The sequence below is a fragment of the Diplotaxodon limnothrissa genome, linkage group LG13, assembly GCF_057381915.1.
Source record: "Diplotaxodon limnothrissa isolate DT_005_m linkage group LG13, D_limnothrissa_male_GT1.1, whole genome shotgun sequence".
NCBI classification, from domain to species: Eukaryota; Metazoa; Chordata; class Actinopteri; order Cichliformes; family Cichlidae; genus Diplotaxodon; species Diplotaxodon limnothrissa.
Genome location: NC_140608.1, coordinates 7,778,470 through 7,795,202, shown reverse-complemented (window position 1 = coordinate 7,795,202; position 16,733 = coordinate 7,778,470). Strand labels below are relative to the sequence as shown.

Genomic DNA, 16,733 nt, shown 5'->3' with positions numbered 1-16,733 from the left:
CATGATTCATTGCAGCTGGTAGTTTGTCTTTGTCAGGATAAAAAGGATTTGTTTGACTCAATGATCAATGCTGACCAATACTCAGAACAAAAAAAAAAGAAAAAAGAACAATGGGAGAGTCCAACGAATTCAGCAAAGATGTAAGAAGACGAATTGCAGCTTTACACAAGTTATGAAGGTGTCTTGGAGCCATTTCTAAAATACTGGATATTCAAAGATCATCAGTTCAAACAAATGTATAAGTTAATCAGAATTGTGACAACTTTGCCAAAGTCTGCAAGAAGAGCCAAAGTGTCACCCTCAGATGAGAGAAAATTGGTTAAAATGCTTAAAAACAACCCAGGAAATACCAAGAAAACAAGCCTGCCATGAACTGGAAACTACTGCAACACCAGCTTTACTGTACATAGAAAAGAAAGTTTTACACCACCATGGACCAATAGGGGGCTGACCAGGAAAGAAGGCCCTGCAACAACAGTAAGCATGACTAAAATTTGCAGCTGCCAACATGCACTAACCACATGTCTTCTAGAGAAACGTTTTACAGTCAGACGAGACAAAGACTGATATTTGGCCACAGCAGCAAGAGAACAAAAGGTGAAACTTGCTAAGGGAAATTAACCACATATTAATAAGGGTGTTTGTATATAGTTGAGCCTGTATAATTCTGACCCTGTGTGGATGACATAAAATCCCAAATAAATTCAAACTTGTGCACCAAATTTAAAGTCATTAAACATGTACATGTACAGTCATTGCACCCTGCAAAACAGATAGTTCAAAGAAATCATTAAAAACTTACCATGAAATTTTAGAAAATACTTCTATACCTGAAAATTCGATATTGTTAGAAGTTCAATAACACACTCATGTCTGCATGCTAGCTAAGAATAAAAGCCAAAAGGCAATTAGCTTAGATGCGCATAAAGACTGTCAGAGAAATACTGAAAGCATACATTTGTCTCGTTTGTTTAATCAGTACATAAATAGAAATGTCAAATAACTATAAACAAGTAGTTAAATGCTCATATTATTTCTTGGCGAACAGAAGCCAAGTCCATGACTGCTTTGAGTCTCTACTGCCAAGTCTTTACACTGAAAACAAAGCTAATCAGCACATCTGGCTCTTGCTTAATGTTTAATGTAGACAGATGTATGGTCTTATTGATCTTCTTATCTCACTCTTGGCAGGAAAGTGAATGAGGACTATTTCCAGTATTTAAAACTATTCCTTTTATGGTGTGCTTGCTTAGATACGAAGCAAGAAAAACAAAAGCGAACAAAAAATTAACGGTGTTCACTGAGAACACCTCTAACTACCACATCTTCTATATTTTGCAAGGTTTCTAGAAGTCTGACACTTTAACTAACCGGTGCATCGATCTCAATGAGGGCGATGTCTGATTTCTCATCCACGTCTTTGATTTTGGCATCATAGGAGGCGCCGCTCTTTAGCTCCACTTTCACTCTGTGTTTATTGGCCACCACGTGGGCATTGGTCACAATTTGGCCATCTTCAGACACAACAAAACCAGAACCACTGGCCACTGCCACTTCACGCTTGGAATAAGTCATCCTGTGGAGGGAAGAAAGGGAGACATTAGGAAAGAGTAGGAAAAGGTTAGACTACTGGTATTCTTTCCTCTCCCCTTTAACAGTTTTTCCAGAATAGTAAAATAAAGCAGTACATGGTGTAATAGAAGTGTTAAATGCAAACCAAAAGTATGTATACTATATATATATATATATATATATAAACAGTAAGAAGGTGAGTATATAAAGCTAAGCTGGAGAGATGAATAAAACAAGAGACAGATCTAAGTGAAACAACGACGGATGAAGGAGAGACAGAAATCTGAAAATCAGAGGGTTTTGACCTTCAAAAAAACCACTTCACAAGTGATGGTGACAGACAGAAGAGAGATGAGACAGATGAAGAATCAAAGTGTCAAAGAACAAGAAGCAGAGATTAAAAAGCACAAAAATCTGGTCGGATGATTTTTAAAAAGAAGATGAAAGACTAAACTTGAGAATAAGGTGCTCTACCAACTGGTGCAGTGTGTTTAAGTACACAGGTAGGTTGTAAATTCTAGGGTTTTTCAGTCTGCCCCTCCCCAGCACCGAGCACAGACACACAGGTACGCGGCTCATACTTGCGGTAAAGTTCAATGTGAACCACAGACGGAGCAATTTTCTCCACCACGTCGGCAATGAAGTTGTATTTGTGCCTCGGGCTGTCTGGATTGTCTTGAGCTGGAAATACATCATGCACACACAAATACACAAATAGGATGTCAGCCTGGTAAAAACAAACAAAAGATGCATGGAAATACTGCATGATGTAAGAGCTGTGTGAGGATAGAGAACCAACACATTAAACTACCCTTCATCATAACACATCTGGGAAAAGAACAGATGACAGTTCATCTGCGGTTGAGACTGTCTAGGTCTAGGTCTGACACACATGTACTCACTCATTTACAGAGTCTGGTAATAAACCTTACAAATAAACACTTCACACTGACATTTACCCTTATCTTACCCCATGGTTAAGGGTGAAAACAGAGCAGTTCTAAAACCATCCGCAGCTCATTTGTCAAGTATAACACACAGACAGTGTGACACTGTATGTTAAGGGACTGCCAAATTCACTAAATCACCCATCCAGCTTTGGTAAGTCAGGAAATGCTGACTGACTTACCTGCTCATTAAATCCTACTCAAATGACAGTTTAAGCAAGGCTATGAATCAAGACGTCCCCAACCTTTCCCTCTTTGCTTTTCATCCTTCCATCCATAAGCTGTTATTTTGCCACGTACTTTGAACTATTTTGTCTCACAAGAACAATTTTCAGTCATTACTTTCTCCTAGATGACAGAAATTGCAAAAGTATAATCCCCTGGATATCAGTGATTGCACTGAAGGGTAAAGAAACAACAAAGAGACACTTGAGGTGCAGTTAAGCTAACACCAGCATTTAATGAGCATCATGCTGCTGTATGGAACACCATTAAAAAGTACAGTCCACAAACATTTGACAAACTGCAGGAAGTAAATTCTTCTGCATGTGGTTGAAGTCTTGGTGGTCGCAGTGAAGCACCAAAATTTGTTTAGCGGGAGTTTGTTAGCTGTGAAAGTGTTCTGTTAGCTAGCAACCGTATTTATAAACTGAAGATAAAAGATGGATACAGATTTCATTTCATTTCATTTTTATTTATTTCACACTTGGTACTACAAATCAAACAAAACAACCACATCTTCTGTCAACAAAACACAACAACCATGTGTGAAAAGGAGCAGGAAGAAGAAAATATTCTTATTAAACCCTGCCCCCTATCTACCATCGAACTTATATCACCGGTGGGCACCAAAAATCAGGAACAAACTAATATTGACATTTCTCTCCGGTCGAATCCCAAACCAACATCACATTCATTCGCATTCTTCATACTGAGTTATCGTTTTAAACATATAACACTTTTTAAAACATTGTAAATTTATACAATTCTTTAAATTATAATGAAGTGAATTCCACAGTCTTATACCCCTAACCGTTGTGCTCATTAATCTTTGTGTAGTCCTGGCTAACTGATGTTTAAAATAAAATTTCCTTCTATTCTCTTCTCCCCTTGAACACATCAAAAGTACTCTTTGTAACTTAAAAGGCAAAATATTATTTTTAGCCTTAAACATGATTAATAATGTCCGTAATTTCACTAAATCTCCTAATTTTAATAATTTTGATTCTATAAATAATTTATTTGTATGTTCTCTATATTTAACATTATGAATTATTCGTATAACTTTCTTCTGTAATAGGTTTAAAGGTTTTATGGTATTCTCATATGTATTCCCCCAAACTTCAACACAATAGTTGATATATGAAAAAAACAAAGAAAAATATAAAATACGCATTGTTTTATAATTTAATAAATCTCTTATACTACCCAAAATATAAATACTTTTGACCATTTTCTTTCTAATATGTTCAATATGAGATTTCCATGTCAAATTCTCATCCACTATTACACCCAAAAAACGAAATTCAGTAACTCTTTCAATCAATTCTTCCTCTATAAACATAATGACTTTATCCTCCTTTACACGATTGCCAAATATCATATATTTCGTTTTTGTCAGATTCAAAGATAATTTATTTACATCAAACCATTTTTTTATTCTTAACATCTCAAAAGTCATAATTTCAACCAAGTCTTTCAAATTCTCTCCAGAGCAATAAAAATTTGTGTCATCTGCAAATAAAATCGAATTTAACCTTTTAGATACGTCACAAATATCATTAATATATAAATTAAAGAGTTTAGGTCCCAAAATAGAACCTTGAGGAACACCACATACAATCTTCAGTCTTTCAGAAGTATTGCCAAAATAATAAACATATTGCAACCTATTCTCTAAATAACTCATTAACCAATTCAATGCTACTCCTCTCACTCCATAGTTATACAATTTAGAAATCAGATCAGTTCTGTATCTGAAAAGCAACGCCAATTCAGAAGTGACTTAAACCAGATCTCTTTCTAGTGGACTGTTGCAGTGGGCCACACTGAAAAGTTAATGAAGACATAAAATTAACAATGAGCAGAACTGAGTTTAACTTATCGGAGAGGCCCTTCACTACAGCTCACAACAGTTTCTCATGAGGCCCCTTGGAAAAACTAATTACCAACCACTGCTGGAAGAAGTCATAAGGAAAATTACTTGGATTAACACTTTCCTGATGAGTATGTGGTTTCCATGTTGGACCCACCCCTTCCAGCACTTCCAGTTCTAAAAGCTAAAATGCTCAGACACTTCACAATGGTAGCTCAGGAAAAAGTGGGCCTTGGTTATAAACTGTTATGTTTTTAACTGAATCATAAACACAGAAAGATGCATGCATGCATGCACACCTGCGACAAGAAGCTCACAGTAGTAGTGATTCTGGTAATATTGTCCTCCCACTTTCCCTCAGCTGAGCTGTAATGTAATTCAAATTCCTTTACACTGGATGTGGACAGAAAACAGTTCTACATGAATTTACTTGCAGTAAGGTTTATGGATTTTTTGCTCATGTTATTAAATATTAACAACGGCAGTAAGGTCATGCTCTTTGGAAAGAGACACTGTTGTTGAGTTAAGCACAAGGAATATCATTTATTTCTAATAAATTAAAGTGAAGCGCCAATATGTCCGAAACTGGACACCAAAACAGTCTAGATGAATGAACAGTGCTACAGTACGGAGGAAAACATATAAAGTACATTTTGAGGTGAAAATTCCTTCAAGATAAACCCTTTGAGCATTATGAATCAATAATCCAAATCAATAATTTTACTAGAAATTTTTTGAGTTGTGGAGTTTTTCACCTCACGGATGTATGTACTGAAATCCATTTCAGTCCTGCTAATAATTGTCAAGCTATTTCTCTAAAAAAATTCAGATGCCCACCTCATATTGTAATGAAAGGACAAACGAGGGGCTCACCAAAGTTAGCAGGTTTCTGGGCATCTGGCGATTAAGATTGCCTGTGCAGAATTTTACTATAATCCATCAAATGCTTGATGATTATTTCTGGGTATACGGTGTACCAAATGCTATTCTTAGAGCTAAAAGCCACTGAAAGAAAAAAGAAAACCAAGTTGCTCATAAATAAATGTAACCCCTTTTTTTCCCCCAACCCCGACATATATTTTCCTGAACTTTAAATCAAGTATTAAACATTATAAAGGCCAAACAACCTTCTTGCAATAGTATGAAGAAAAGATGGAAATGTTGGAGTAATTTCCTCCCTGCTAGCTTCAAACCCGGGGGGTTTCGTGGTCAGCTCTGATAGGATTACTGTGAGAGAAAGCAGGGCCCGGGGTCCAGAATCTGTGTTGTTTCTGGAGTGCACAAACAGGCTCCCAGTCTCTTCCACTTCACCATGTTATAATGAGTGAGGCCTCCTTGCACACATGCGGAAACCAGGAACACTCTGCTGCCACTACAATGCCAGTGTGATGATAGCAAACTTATAGGCCTAGTGGTGGTGATTTGGTAGAGACAGGATGTCATGAATCAGCCATTTTCTCCTGAGTTATATAGTGAGATAGATCGTTTCATTGCTCAACTGAGCTTACAGCTGAAGCTTAGAAAGACTTTACTGTTGGAAAATTAAGTTGACTTATGAGCGAAACTGAAAAGAAGCGTCTAGATGCCAAAACGTGACTGATTCATCTTGATATGTGGAGAGAAAGTGGGATTTAAAGGCTTCTGATCACTGTCTCATCTAAGTATTGCTCACGAAAAACCTCTCCATCTGCTGAACTGCTGCTATAGTAAGATGGGATCTGTGATTGCAAGGTAATTTTCTAAACAGCTTATGTGTGTGTGACATTTATACATTTAATTAGAGTCATTATAAGGAAAGAAAAGAGGACATGCTTTTGATGGTGTGAAAAGTGGTGCGTTCAACTTCTTTTGAAAATGGGCTTGTTTAGGGTGTCACAGAGTACATTATAATAGACTCAGAAACTGCATGCAGTTTCAAAATAACTGCATGCAAATTTAATGGGCATAATTTGCCCGCAGGAGCTATTTGGAGATTACCTAAAGGCAATCATTTAGAAGCTAATGTAAAAGTAAGCTGTAGGTCACTAATAAACAAGGCAAATGGCTTTTTAGTTCAAAAAGCAGATTGAACTAGAAATCCAAGTAACATAGCGTTTTTCCTCATAGGCGACAAAACCAACATAAACACATATAATAGGCATATAATAACAGAATGACCAATGATAGACTGAAAAGCATTTTTCATGCAGATTGATCATATAGAGATATATACTCACTTGCCACTTTATTAGGTATACCTGTTTAAGTACTTGTTAATGCAAATATCTAACCAGTCGGTCACATATCACGTGCACATGGTGACACCAGCTGAAAGTAATTCAACTTGAATATAAAAATGGGGGGGGATTTAAGAGACTTTGTATGTGGCATAGTCATTGTCATCAAATGGAGTGGTCTGTTTATTTCAGAAACTGCAGAATCTGCTGGGAAAAAAGAAAAAGAAAAAATCCAGTTCTCTGGATGAAAACATCTTGTTGATGGCAAAGCACAGAGAATGGCCGGACTACTTTGAGCTGATAGGTAAGTCAACAATAACTCAAATAGCCACTTACTACAAACAGAGTATGCAGAAGAGCATCTCTGAATGCACAGCACATTGAACCTTGATGTAGCAGATGGACTAGGGGTGCCCAATCCCGGTCCTCGAGAGCTACCGTCCTGCAGCTTTTAGATGCATCCTTGTTCCCACACACCTGAATCAAATGAATGGCTTGTTATCAGGCCTTTGCCAAACATGATGGCATGCTGAAGAGATCAAACCATTTGATTCAGCTGTGTTGGAGTAGGGATGCATCTAAAAGCTGCAGGATAGTAGCTCTCGAGGACCGGGATTGGGCACCCCTGGACTAGAGCAACAGAAGACCACACCGGGTGCCACTCCTGTCAGCTAAGAACAGGAAACTTGAGTCTACGGTTCAAATCGGGTCTTCAAAATTGGACACTGAAAATTGGAAAAATGTTTCCTTATCCGATGACATGTGATTTCAACATGTGGATGGTAGGGTCAGAATTTGGTGTAAATACCATGAAATCATGGATCTACCCTGCTTTCTATCAGTAGTTCAGGCTGATGATGTAATGGTGTGGGGGATATTTTCTAGACACACTTTGGCCCCCTTCATACCAAGGGGGCATTGTTTAATTGCCACACACTATTTGAGCATTACTGCTGACTATGTCCAGCCCTTTATGCCCACAGTGTACCCATTTTTGTTCCGGGCGCTTCCGGCGGGATAATATGCCATGTCACAAAGCTCAAATCACTTCAAAGTGACTTCTTGAACATGACAATGAGTTCACTGTACTCAAATGGCCTCCACAGTCACTAGATCTCAGTCCAATAGAGCACCTTCGCAATGTGATGCAACATTATTGATGTGCAGCCTACAAATATGCAGCAACTATGTGATGCCATAAACCGAGGAATGTTTACAGCACCTTGTTGAGTCTGTGCCACAAAGAGTTTAGGCAGTTCTGAAAGAAAAATGAGGCCCAAACTTGTACTAACAAGTGTAATAAAGTGGCTGGTGACTATATCTGTGTGCACCAAAGACGCATAAACAACTTTATAGAAAGTAAACTGGAAGTGGAGTATTTCACACTTGGTAAATTAAGAAGCGATATATTTGGTGTAACAGCAAGTACACACTCTTGTTACTCCGACTCACCCTGTCAGACACTTAGTCTAATTGCTTCGGTTTATAGGAAAGCATTAGCAGAAATAACTACTGACTATAAAAGTAGTATGATAATATGATAAACAGTAATACTGTAAATGTTAATGATTAGCAGCACACCACAAAATATCACTTGAGTTTCAGGGCAATGGCAGACTGAGACTTATGAACAGTCTTGTCAATATCACAGACATTACGCTGCTATTCAGCAGATATTTTGGAGATGGCACTTAAGGTAAAAGTGGGGATGGGTCAAGTGAGTTGCATGTAATATAGAGTGGATGTGGTGTTTAGATTTTTAAGCAGTCCAAAAACAAAATTGTTCTTATGTGGGAGGGTGGCATTCCTACTAAGCAGTAACTTATCCTGACAGAGAAGCGTATACACACTCTCACCACACAATTTAAATGATATACTGACATAAAAACAGTAATAAACCTGCTTTAAGTTTCTGTGACCTGATGAAGTTAAGATTTCACCCATATGCAAGACATATTGAGAAGTGTGGTAACTGCTAATGAAAGCCTCATAATATTTAAGTATCTATTAACAATAATCAGATGTCGGAAAGAGTTTTTTGGAGTCAGTTCAAGCATTATGTGGGGAAAACCATTCAAAAACAACATTTATTAAAAGGAACCTAATTTGAAAGTACTCTCCCCTCCCAACATACACACTCAAAGCCCCCCCTAACCTCACAATCCCATACATCCATTACCCCTCCCCACTCAACACACAAGCTACAGGTCAGGGTGTCTTTTCTTCTTCAGCTTTCCCATGCATAGGACCCTTCGTTTTATTGGTTCCTGCAGACTAAAAGACGATTTGTGTTCTCCCAAGAAAAAACCTTAAGAAATGAAAAAACATAGATGTGAACAAAGTGGATTCAGTCCAGCTGGAATTAAGCTAATGCACTAGCAAATCTTTCAGATATGTTAAGAAGGAGGGGCAAAGGAAAGGATCGTTATCAGCATGGACATCCGGTCGGAATGCAAAGAACACAGCCATCAGTTATTCTCCGGAATTTTAGGTTTGTTTTCCTTTAGATCAAAGGTAATTTAACTAACCAAAGGGGAAACTCATATAAGCTCTGAAAGAGCCAAAATAAGTTTAGAGTAAATCATTAACTTAAAGATAGAAATGTTTAATAAATTAACTCTTTTCACTCCACATTAGCATGAGAATAGTGAGGGGAAGGGTGTATAGCCCGCATACAAGGTGTGCCAGGTGGAATAGAGGATTAAAGGAACCAGTCAGTGAAAAGAAAGTAAGGTCAGCAAGTAAAGCTACGTCAAATGGGTTGTTGTCAAAGGACAGTACTGATTGTTTAAAAAAAGCCAATAAAATGTAAATAGTATGGCCCCTCTTTGGCCTTAAAAAGTATGGCAAGTATGCGCCTTAGTGCATATGTTATTATAAAATTACTTCCAGTAGGTCATTGATTTTGGCTCGCTGTACTTCTTCAATGATTCAGAACATATGAGCTTGCTACAGTGTTAAGACCATGAATCATTTTGTTTCGATGGGGCTTTTTTCCCCAGTTATGAAAGCATACAGTTGAGCTTTGCCGCTGTTTATAATACTACAATGACAAACTGGCAGCTGTTTCAAATGACTCACTGAGTGATTATAATTAACCCAATTTTTCCATTCCCAATATTGATTCAATTTACCCTATTTTAATCCAGTGAACTTAATTTTTTCCATTGTGAACTCCATCTAAGGTTGAAAGCACATAATACAACCAGAAACACTCACACTGAGTTAGTAACAGGGCAGTTAGAGCAGCATGGAGAACCCATTCAAAACCATGTCCCATTTTATTGTTAGAAAATGATGTATGTCGATCAGTACAGCAGCTGCAAGAGCAGGTTTTAACCCTTTAAAAGATATTAAACCAATGCAATATTCAGTACAGTGTTTAATAACACTTATCGTGGCCCATAGACAAGAATGGAGGTACAGCAATTTGGTGTGGTGCAAAAGCATTACATTTCTCTAATTAGTGCAATTTAGGAAATTCGGACATACACAAATGTGCTTATGTTGCGGTCAGTATTAGATGACATTAAAAAGAGGCTGAGCACGGAAGAGGCTGCAGCAAATATAGTTTAGCAGAGAGAGGAATGAAGGAAGCAGGAGAATTACAGACATCAAACAGGAAAAAGAACAGATGAGAAAAGCAGACAGGCAGACATTCAGAACCAAAAGCAGACACTGACAAGTAGAACAACAAAAACAAGTCACGTGCATGTGCCCAAAAATGATGTTTTAACATCATGAGTGGCTGAAACAAGTTGCTGAAGAATGTGCGTATTCAGCAGATGTCACTCGCTGGAGTCACAGAGTACATTCTGTCTGCAACATCAGCTCTGAATTATGAGCAGCACAAACTGTGTCGGGTTTTCAACTGGATTAAAGTCTAAACAGATTATAAGAAAGTCAGCCTCACCTTCACACCTTCATGCAACCCCTCCATAGTTCTGGTTCACAGTTTGAGAGGCACCAAGTGATTCAGTTCTGATCTCCAATACTCTTCAGCGCTTTTCCTGTCAGTCTGTGTCACATTAGTGCTTTTAAACTGCCAAAAAGGTTTTTTTCTGCACTTTAAAAAAAAAAAAGATAATTTTTAACAACTATGACACCAAGGTCACAGTCAAATTTTGGCCTAGTTTTTTCTTTCTTTTTTCCCCAAAATGAGCTACGCCTTTACTGTCCAGACACGAAATGACATCATGCAACTGCGCTCACATGTTTTTTCTTAACATGAGGCCAGGTTGCGGTGTATTTCAAGGCACTCAGAGGGGTTTAAGTTTCTTTTCAGTGTCAGCTCTTGACATTCTGAGTCAACAGACCTGTTCACAATTTATGTTAAAGTTGACATTTCTTTTTAAAATATGTGCTTCTGCTACAGTCTTAGTCAGCACCAGCCTGGACAGGGACAAATCTAATGCACGAAATAAAATGCAACTTCCAGCTATGGAAATTCTCACAGGGTGTCTTGGAAAATCAATAGCACTCACCACAGTCTTGCTCAGTTTCAGACATGGTTAGCTGCTCGGGAATGACTTAACCATTTAAGCTGCTTACATGACTGACAAACAAATGTGGCGATGCAGTCTGCCCTTCCACTGTGCCCACATGGTTTTTGATGTACATGTACAACTTTCCCGAAAATATGGGTTGCTAATTTTGTGTTTTCCTCAATGTCTCCTGCCTGTTTTAAACAGTCTTCAACAGAGGTGGAATTAGTGCCAGGAATTCCTTCATGTGACTGTTAAGTGTGATTTATGAGTGACAACACAGACCAGGAGTGAAAGACACTTCCACAGTCAAAAAGAGAAGAGAGGAAGAAGCTGGGGTGGTGGTGGGGGGCTGTGGCAGGGTGGATTCAGTAAGTTTCCAAGCCTTGAGGTAAGTTATAGATCTTTGATGCAACAGGTGTTGAATGTTGTCCTTTGTGTGTTTTTAAGTGCACATATGTTGCCAAATCTGAGGGGGGGAAAAGTACGTACACAGTAACAGTAAAAACCGTAAAGGACACAATGTTTTTACCACCTGCAGCATCACTAGTGATCGTTTTTTCATTCCTGGATGTTTTATGTCATGCATAAATTGTAAACAATTACACTACTAATGATGATATATGACTCATTGATTCATTTTGTACAGAATGTGCATTCTCATTTGGACTGTGCTGTTTCACAGAGCAGCAGATGCAAAGAGTGAAGTCTCATTATAAGTGAGCTTCACTGATTAGCACAAAATACCTGTCACATGACACTATGACAAAATGCAGGTCCATACTGAAACACTTCCATTTATCATTATAAATATATCTCCAGTTATATTTAATAACAGTTTATATCATACATATCAGGTTTTGACATTCCATTCTATTCAGCTAATGCACATATTTCAGGCAAAGGAATCAACCAGATTATAGTCATGTGATTGCTGGTCATGCATGCCAGAGTAATCCTAAGGTTCACATCAAGCTTTACAACAGGGCATAACTCGTGGCTTCATTCAGCCATGGGGGGAAAAAAGAAAACAAAACAAAAGAAAAGCCCTCTCTGATCAAGTCTAATTGTAATGCAGGATCAAGGGCTGCACTTGAATGGCTGCTCTTGTGGTTCCAGACACATGGGGATTGTGTGCCACTGAATGCAGCGCTGAGCTACAACATCTGTGCGACCTTGAGACAATAAATGCCCAGTGAGGAATGATGGGATCACGTTCAACAACAAGTTGTAAATAATTAAGGTAAAACGGCCAAAAAAATGACACCATGTTACAGAAAATGTGCAACGATTGATTTCAGCTGCAAAACTAATGTTTTTGGCTCACAACGCTCAAAAGAGAGTAGCCTATTCATGATTCTTGACACTATACTGTAATCAATTAACTTTAAACGTCGAATCTACTCCCTCCTATTTATTATCAATATCTCAGTGTGTTTTGGGTTAAGGGTGTCTTGATCAAAACAGTGTGAGTTCTACCTTTCCCGCAGGCTCCCCGCTGAATGAAAAGAACAGGTGGCTGTTGCAATTTCTGCGCCCGTCGACTGACCCTCTTCAGCTCGCAGATATTCCGGTAGGACACCCCATCGCTTCCACAAACCGCTTCGGTGGTTTTGCACACGCAAATCCCACTCTTGCTTCTCCTCCTCACCGTCACAGTGTATGCAATCCCGCCGGAGACCGAGCACTCCAGCTCCTCTCCGCACACTGGGTCGCCGAGCTTCCCACTGCCGCCGCAGGCTTCGCCTTCACCGGTAGCGCACACCGGGCAGCAGTGGCAGGCGTCGAGGGTTTGTCCTGTCGGACAGTCCGCTGGTAGCCGAGGACACATCGACTTATCACACCGGGAAGGACATCCGACAACATAACGGCTGGAGATTTGCGCATCCGCCGGCACGGCTGCAAAGGCTACGATTGCGCATAACAGCAACCAAAACATGTTTCAGACTGAAAAAGAAGCTCCCCTAAAAATTCACCAGAAACTTTTAAAGAGTTCCAAAAGGTCGCTCTGTGCTAGCAGTGTTATGGGATGACAGAGCTCAGTGCTGAGGGGGGAGTCATCCCAGCTGGAGAGGCATTTAACAGAAACTCCACTGCGTAACCAATTACGCGATTTTACGTTTTTGCTGGCACGGCATCAAACATGCAACTCACTTTCTAGATAATAACAACAAGCAGGGTGATTGGTGGCTTTACGTGACGTACTGAATCGGAAGAGTTAAATTACTGACATGTCTCCAAAAGCGTGAAGATAAATAATCAGAGGAAAGAGCAGAAAATTGCCATGACTGATGGGAGGAAGTGATTTTAAATATATTAGTTTTATTTCAGCCTATTACAAAACTTTAAATATCAAGGTCAACTTGAAAACAAGCAAGAATATTGAGAATATCGAGACTATTTTAGTCCACCAGTGTTTCCTGTCGATGACTGATGAAATGAATAATAGCAGAATAAGGATGCATGTAGCCCAGATGTTTTACGCTATACAGCCTTCCACACATCCAGCGTCACTATTTCCTTATGCTGTAGTTATTTATTTTCCTGTTCTAATGCTTCCTTGTGAGTCACTCCTGGCACCCGCACAAGCCTCATGGCTAATTAAAAAAATCAGTGGTGGAACAATAATTGCGTGGATTGTGGGTTTTATGCGTTCATGTACACTTAATAAACAGCCAACTTTGCTCCAGTTGGAAGACTGCATGAAGACATAACTTATCTAGGCCTGTTTATCATGATGCAGGGTTAAGCACCCAGCAAGTAGGGGCATAACAAGTCTAGTACAGGTATCCAAATAAAGAATGCACTCAATTCAAGAGCAATCAACATCGTTTTGTACAACTAATCACTCAAAATATTTGTAAACATCAACTCTTGACACATTTCCAGCATCAGAGTAGCACATTTTAATTTTGGCAAACAGCAAACCGTTGTTAGATTAAGATGTCTGTGGTGAGCTGTAAGAGTCCAGTAAACTCTATAAATCAGCCTCATAAAATACCCAACACAGTTTGATAGACTGTGTTAAGACAGGCTTGTTTTTTCTCTTTTTTATGTGCCTCTTGGTTTAAATGTGGTCGACAAATACAGCAGAATATTTGTCCATGCCCCTGCTTGGGACCCTGTGGTGTGCTGGGGCTCAGGAAACCCAAATCTCTTGTATCTTTGGGGCAATTAGAAGGGGGGCATAACGGAAACAGACTGGACTCTTGTATAGCACAGGAAACAGAGTCTACAATGTAGACTGTAACCCAGAGCTGATGTTAAGAGTTAAATGACAGGGTTCATTCATTTTTTTCGCAGAAAAAACAAACAAAAAAAAAAAAACAGAGCTGAAGCTGAACGCTCTTTAATTTCAGTCCAAGACAACACACATTGTTGGTTGATGCAAAAACGGCCGAAACCCACGCAACATCATCAGCTCCGTTATGTGGCACTACGTAGGCGAGAAACGGTGGGAAAACTTGCAGATGAAAGCAACCTCATTTATAAGGAACACCCATCCTCCAGCCGAGGACAGTGAACGTAGCCAATGATGGACGACACTGAGGTCTGTGTGATCTCGCCTCCCAAGTTTGTCCAGGCTGTGAGTGAGGCCATTGAAGGACCAAAATGGAGCTGTACTTCCACATCTGAAGCCACACCAAAGTCTGGCATCCTCCAATGAGCATAGGAGCTATGGTATATATGGAATATCAAAGAGCTGTACATCCAAGCTCATACTTAAACACACCAGCTAATTATAAATGATTTTGCTTCTTCCAATGACACCATCCACATGTACTTTAAAATGTCCACACATGCAGCATTCACAATTAACTGCACACATAGAGACGAAGCCCCTGAATATGCCATAACTCATTATCCAGCTGATTAAAGAGGCTTTAAATATTCAGTCCACACGTACCATATCAAGCTCAAGGCTGAATATGTAAGGAGCACCTCATTAAGAGATGACAAACGATGCTCATACATACGCTTTATCATCGATGTTGGAGTGGAAATACTTGCTCCATGTACACCAACTGTTCTACATTGCCAAGTTGGCTTACTTGTACAGTTTCCATTCATACTTTTGGTCCTCGATGAAGATGATTGTCTCTTTTTACTCAGCTGTAGTGTAGATTAGGTTTTATCATCAAGCTGTGAGGAAGAATTTAAATATCACGCACAATTTCAAATTCAATTTTAACAAGCAAATAGGAAAGGCCCACCTTAGTCAGATATAACGGCAAACACATTTTATAGGATTATAACAAAATAAAGTTGAATTATGTTTGCAAAAGTTCTGATACTTTGTGTATTTATATTTTATTATATAAATTGTTAATGCAGGGCTTTTATATGGAGTGTGGAGTTGATGGCTTTTATTCAAGGATCCAAAAATGGTCAGTTTCTTATTTATTGTAATTATTTTGATGGCTTGTTCTGGTTGAGGCTAATATTTCTGTAAACATGGAATTAGGGGAAGCTCACAGACACACCCTCTTTTGTTAATGTGGCTTTTTGCATGCTTCTTACATGATTCTTGTTATGATTCTTGGCTGGGTCTGTGCTGAAACATCTGTTTCATGCTTCTCGTGTGTGGTGCTTTGCACTCCATCAACTGAAACCTTTGCAGTCATCCGTGATGAAAACATAACTGGTGGTTTATAGAGCACAGGAATGTTTTCAATGACAAAGTGAAGATTTTTCTCTTGCCACAAGAGGGCAGAGGAAACTCTCTACAATCACATCAAACACTCAAATCAAACTGTGGATGCTGCCAAAAGTTTCTCTCTTTGCAGACTTTGTAAACCTCTTATATTCCACCAGACTCATGCTCTCCTGGATAAAGATAAGCACAATACTGAAACATGAGCACATTTTCAGTGTTTATTTCTTTCAAGTCATCCACATAATAAATAGAGACAATTCAAACCAATTACACTAGACTGAAAAGAGGGTGAAATAGCTTGGCTTTGCTAGGCTCTAATGCGGCAGGCACTTAAAAAAGATTAGTGTGTATTATTTAGAAGGATTACAGTGGGACTTTTTTTTTTTTTTTTAAATAACACCATGAGGCAGCTTCCTGCTACTAGGCTGTCAACACAAAAGTGAACAGGAACAGGACATGCCTAAAAGCATATAAAAAATAAATCTGTTTCTAGTCTGCAAACACGCAACAACCAAAACATCTGTAGATTAGAAAAAAATAATACAATTTTAGGTATTATTAAAACCTTAGCATGCAACATAAGTGGCTGAGCTTGAATACTTTTTCTGTTAAACTATGAATTAAAACGTATGCACTTGATCAATTCAGTATTATCTTCAAACTAGTAAACACAGGTTTAAGCAAATATGTCTTTCAGGACCGAGCTAAAGCTCACTCTGCCATATTGTTGTTGCTTTTCTTTTTAAATCAATATTAATTACA

The 16,733-nt window shown here is 38.7% G+C and overlaps 1 protein-coding gene across 1 annotated transcript in view; it reads right to left on the bottom strand.

The window, feature by feature from the left end:
• The window catches only part of LOC146619791 (serine protease HTRA1A-like), a 29,110-nt gene extending 15,751 nt beyond the window's left edge, over positions 1–13,359 (bottom strand). Inside the window, exons 1-3 of the mRNA XM_085369102.1 lie at positions 12,794–13,359; positions 2,154–2,253; positions 1,372–1,576 (exon numbers count right to left, since the gene is read on the bottom strand). Of these exons, the coding sequence (XP_085225228.1) occupies positions 1,372–1,576; positions 2,154–2,253; positions 12,794–13,253 (765 nt within the window). The 5' untranslated portion in view covers positions 13,254–13,359. The remainder of the gene's footprint in view (positions 1–1,371; positions 1,577–2,153; positions 2,254–12,793) is intronic.
• Between the last annotated feature and the right edge of the window lie 3,374 nt (positions 13,360–16,733).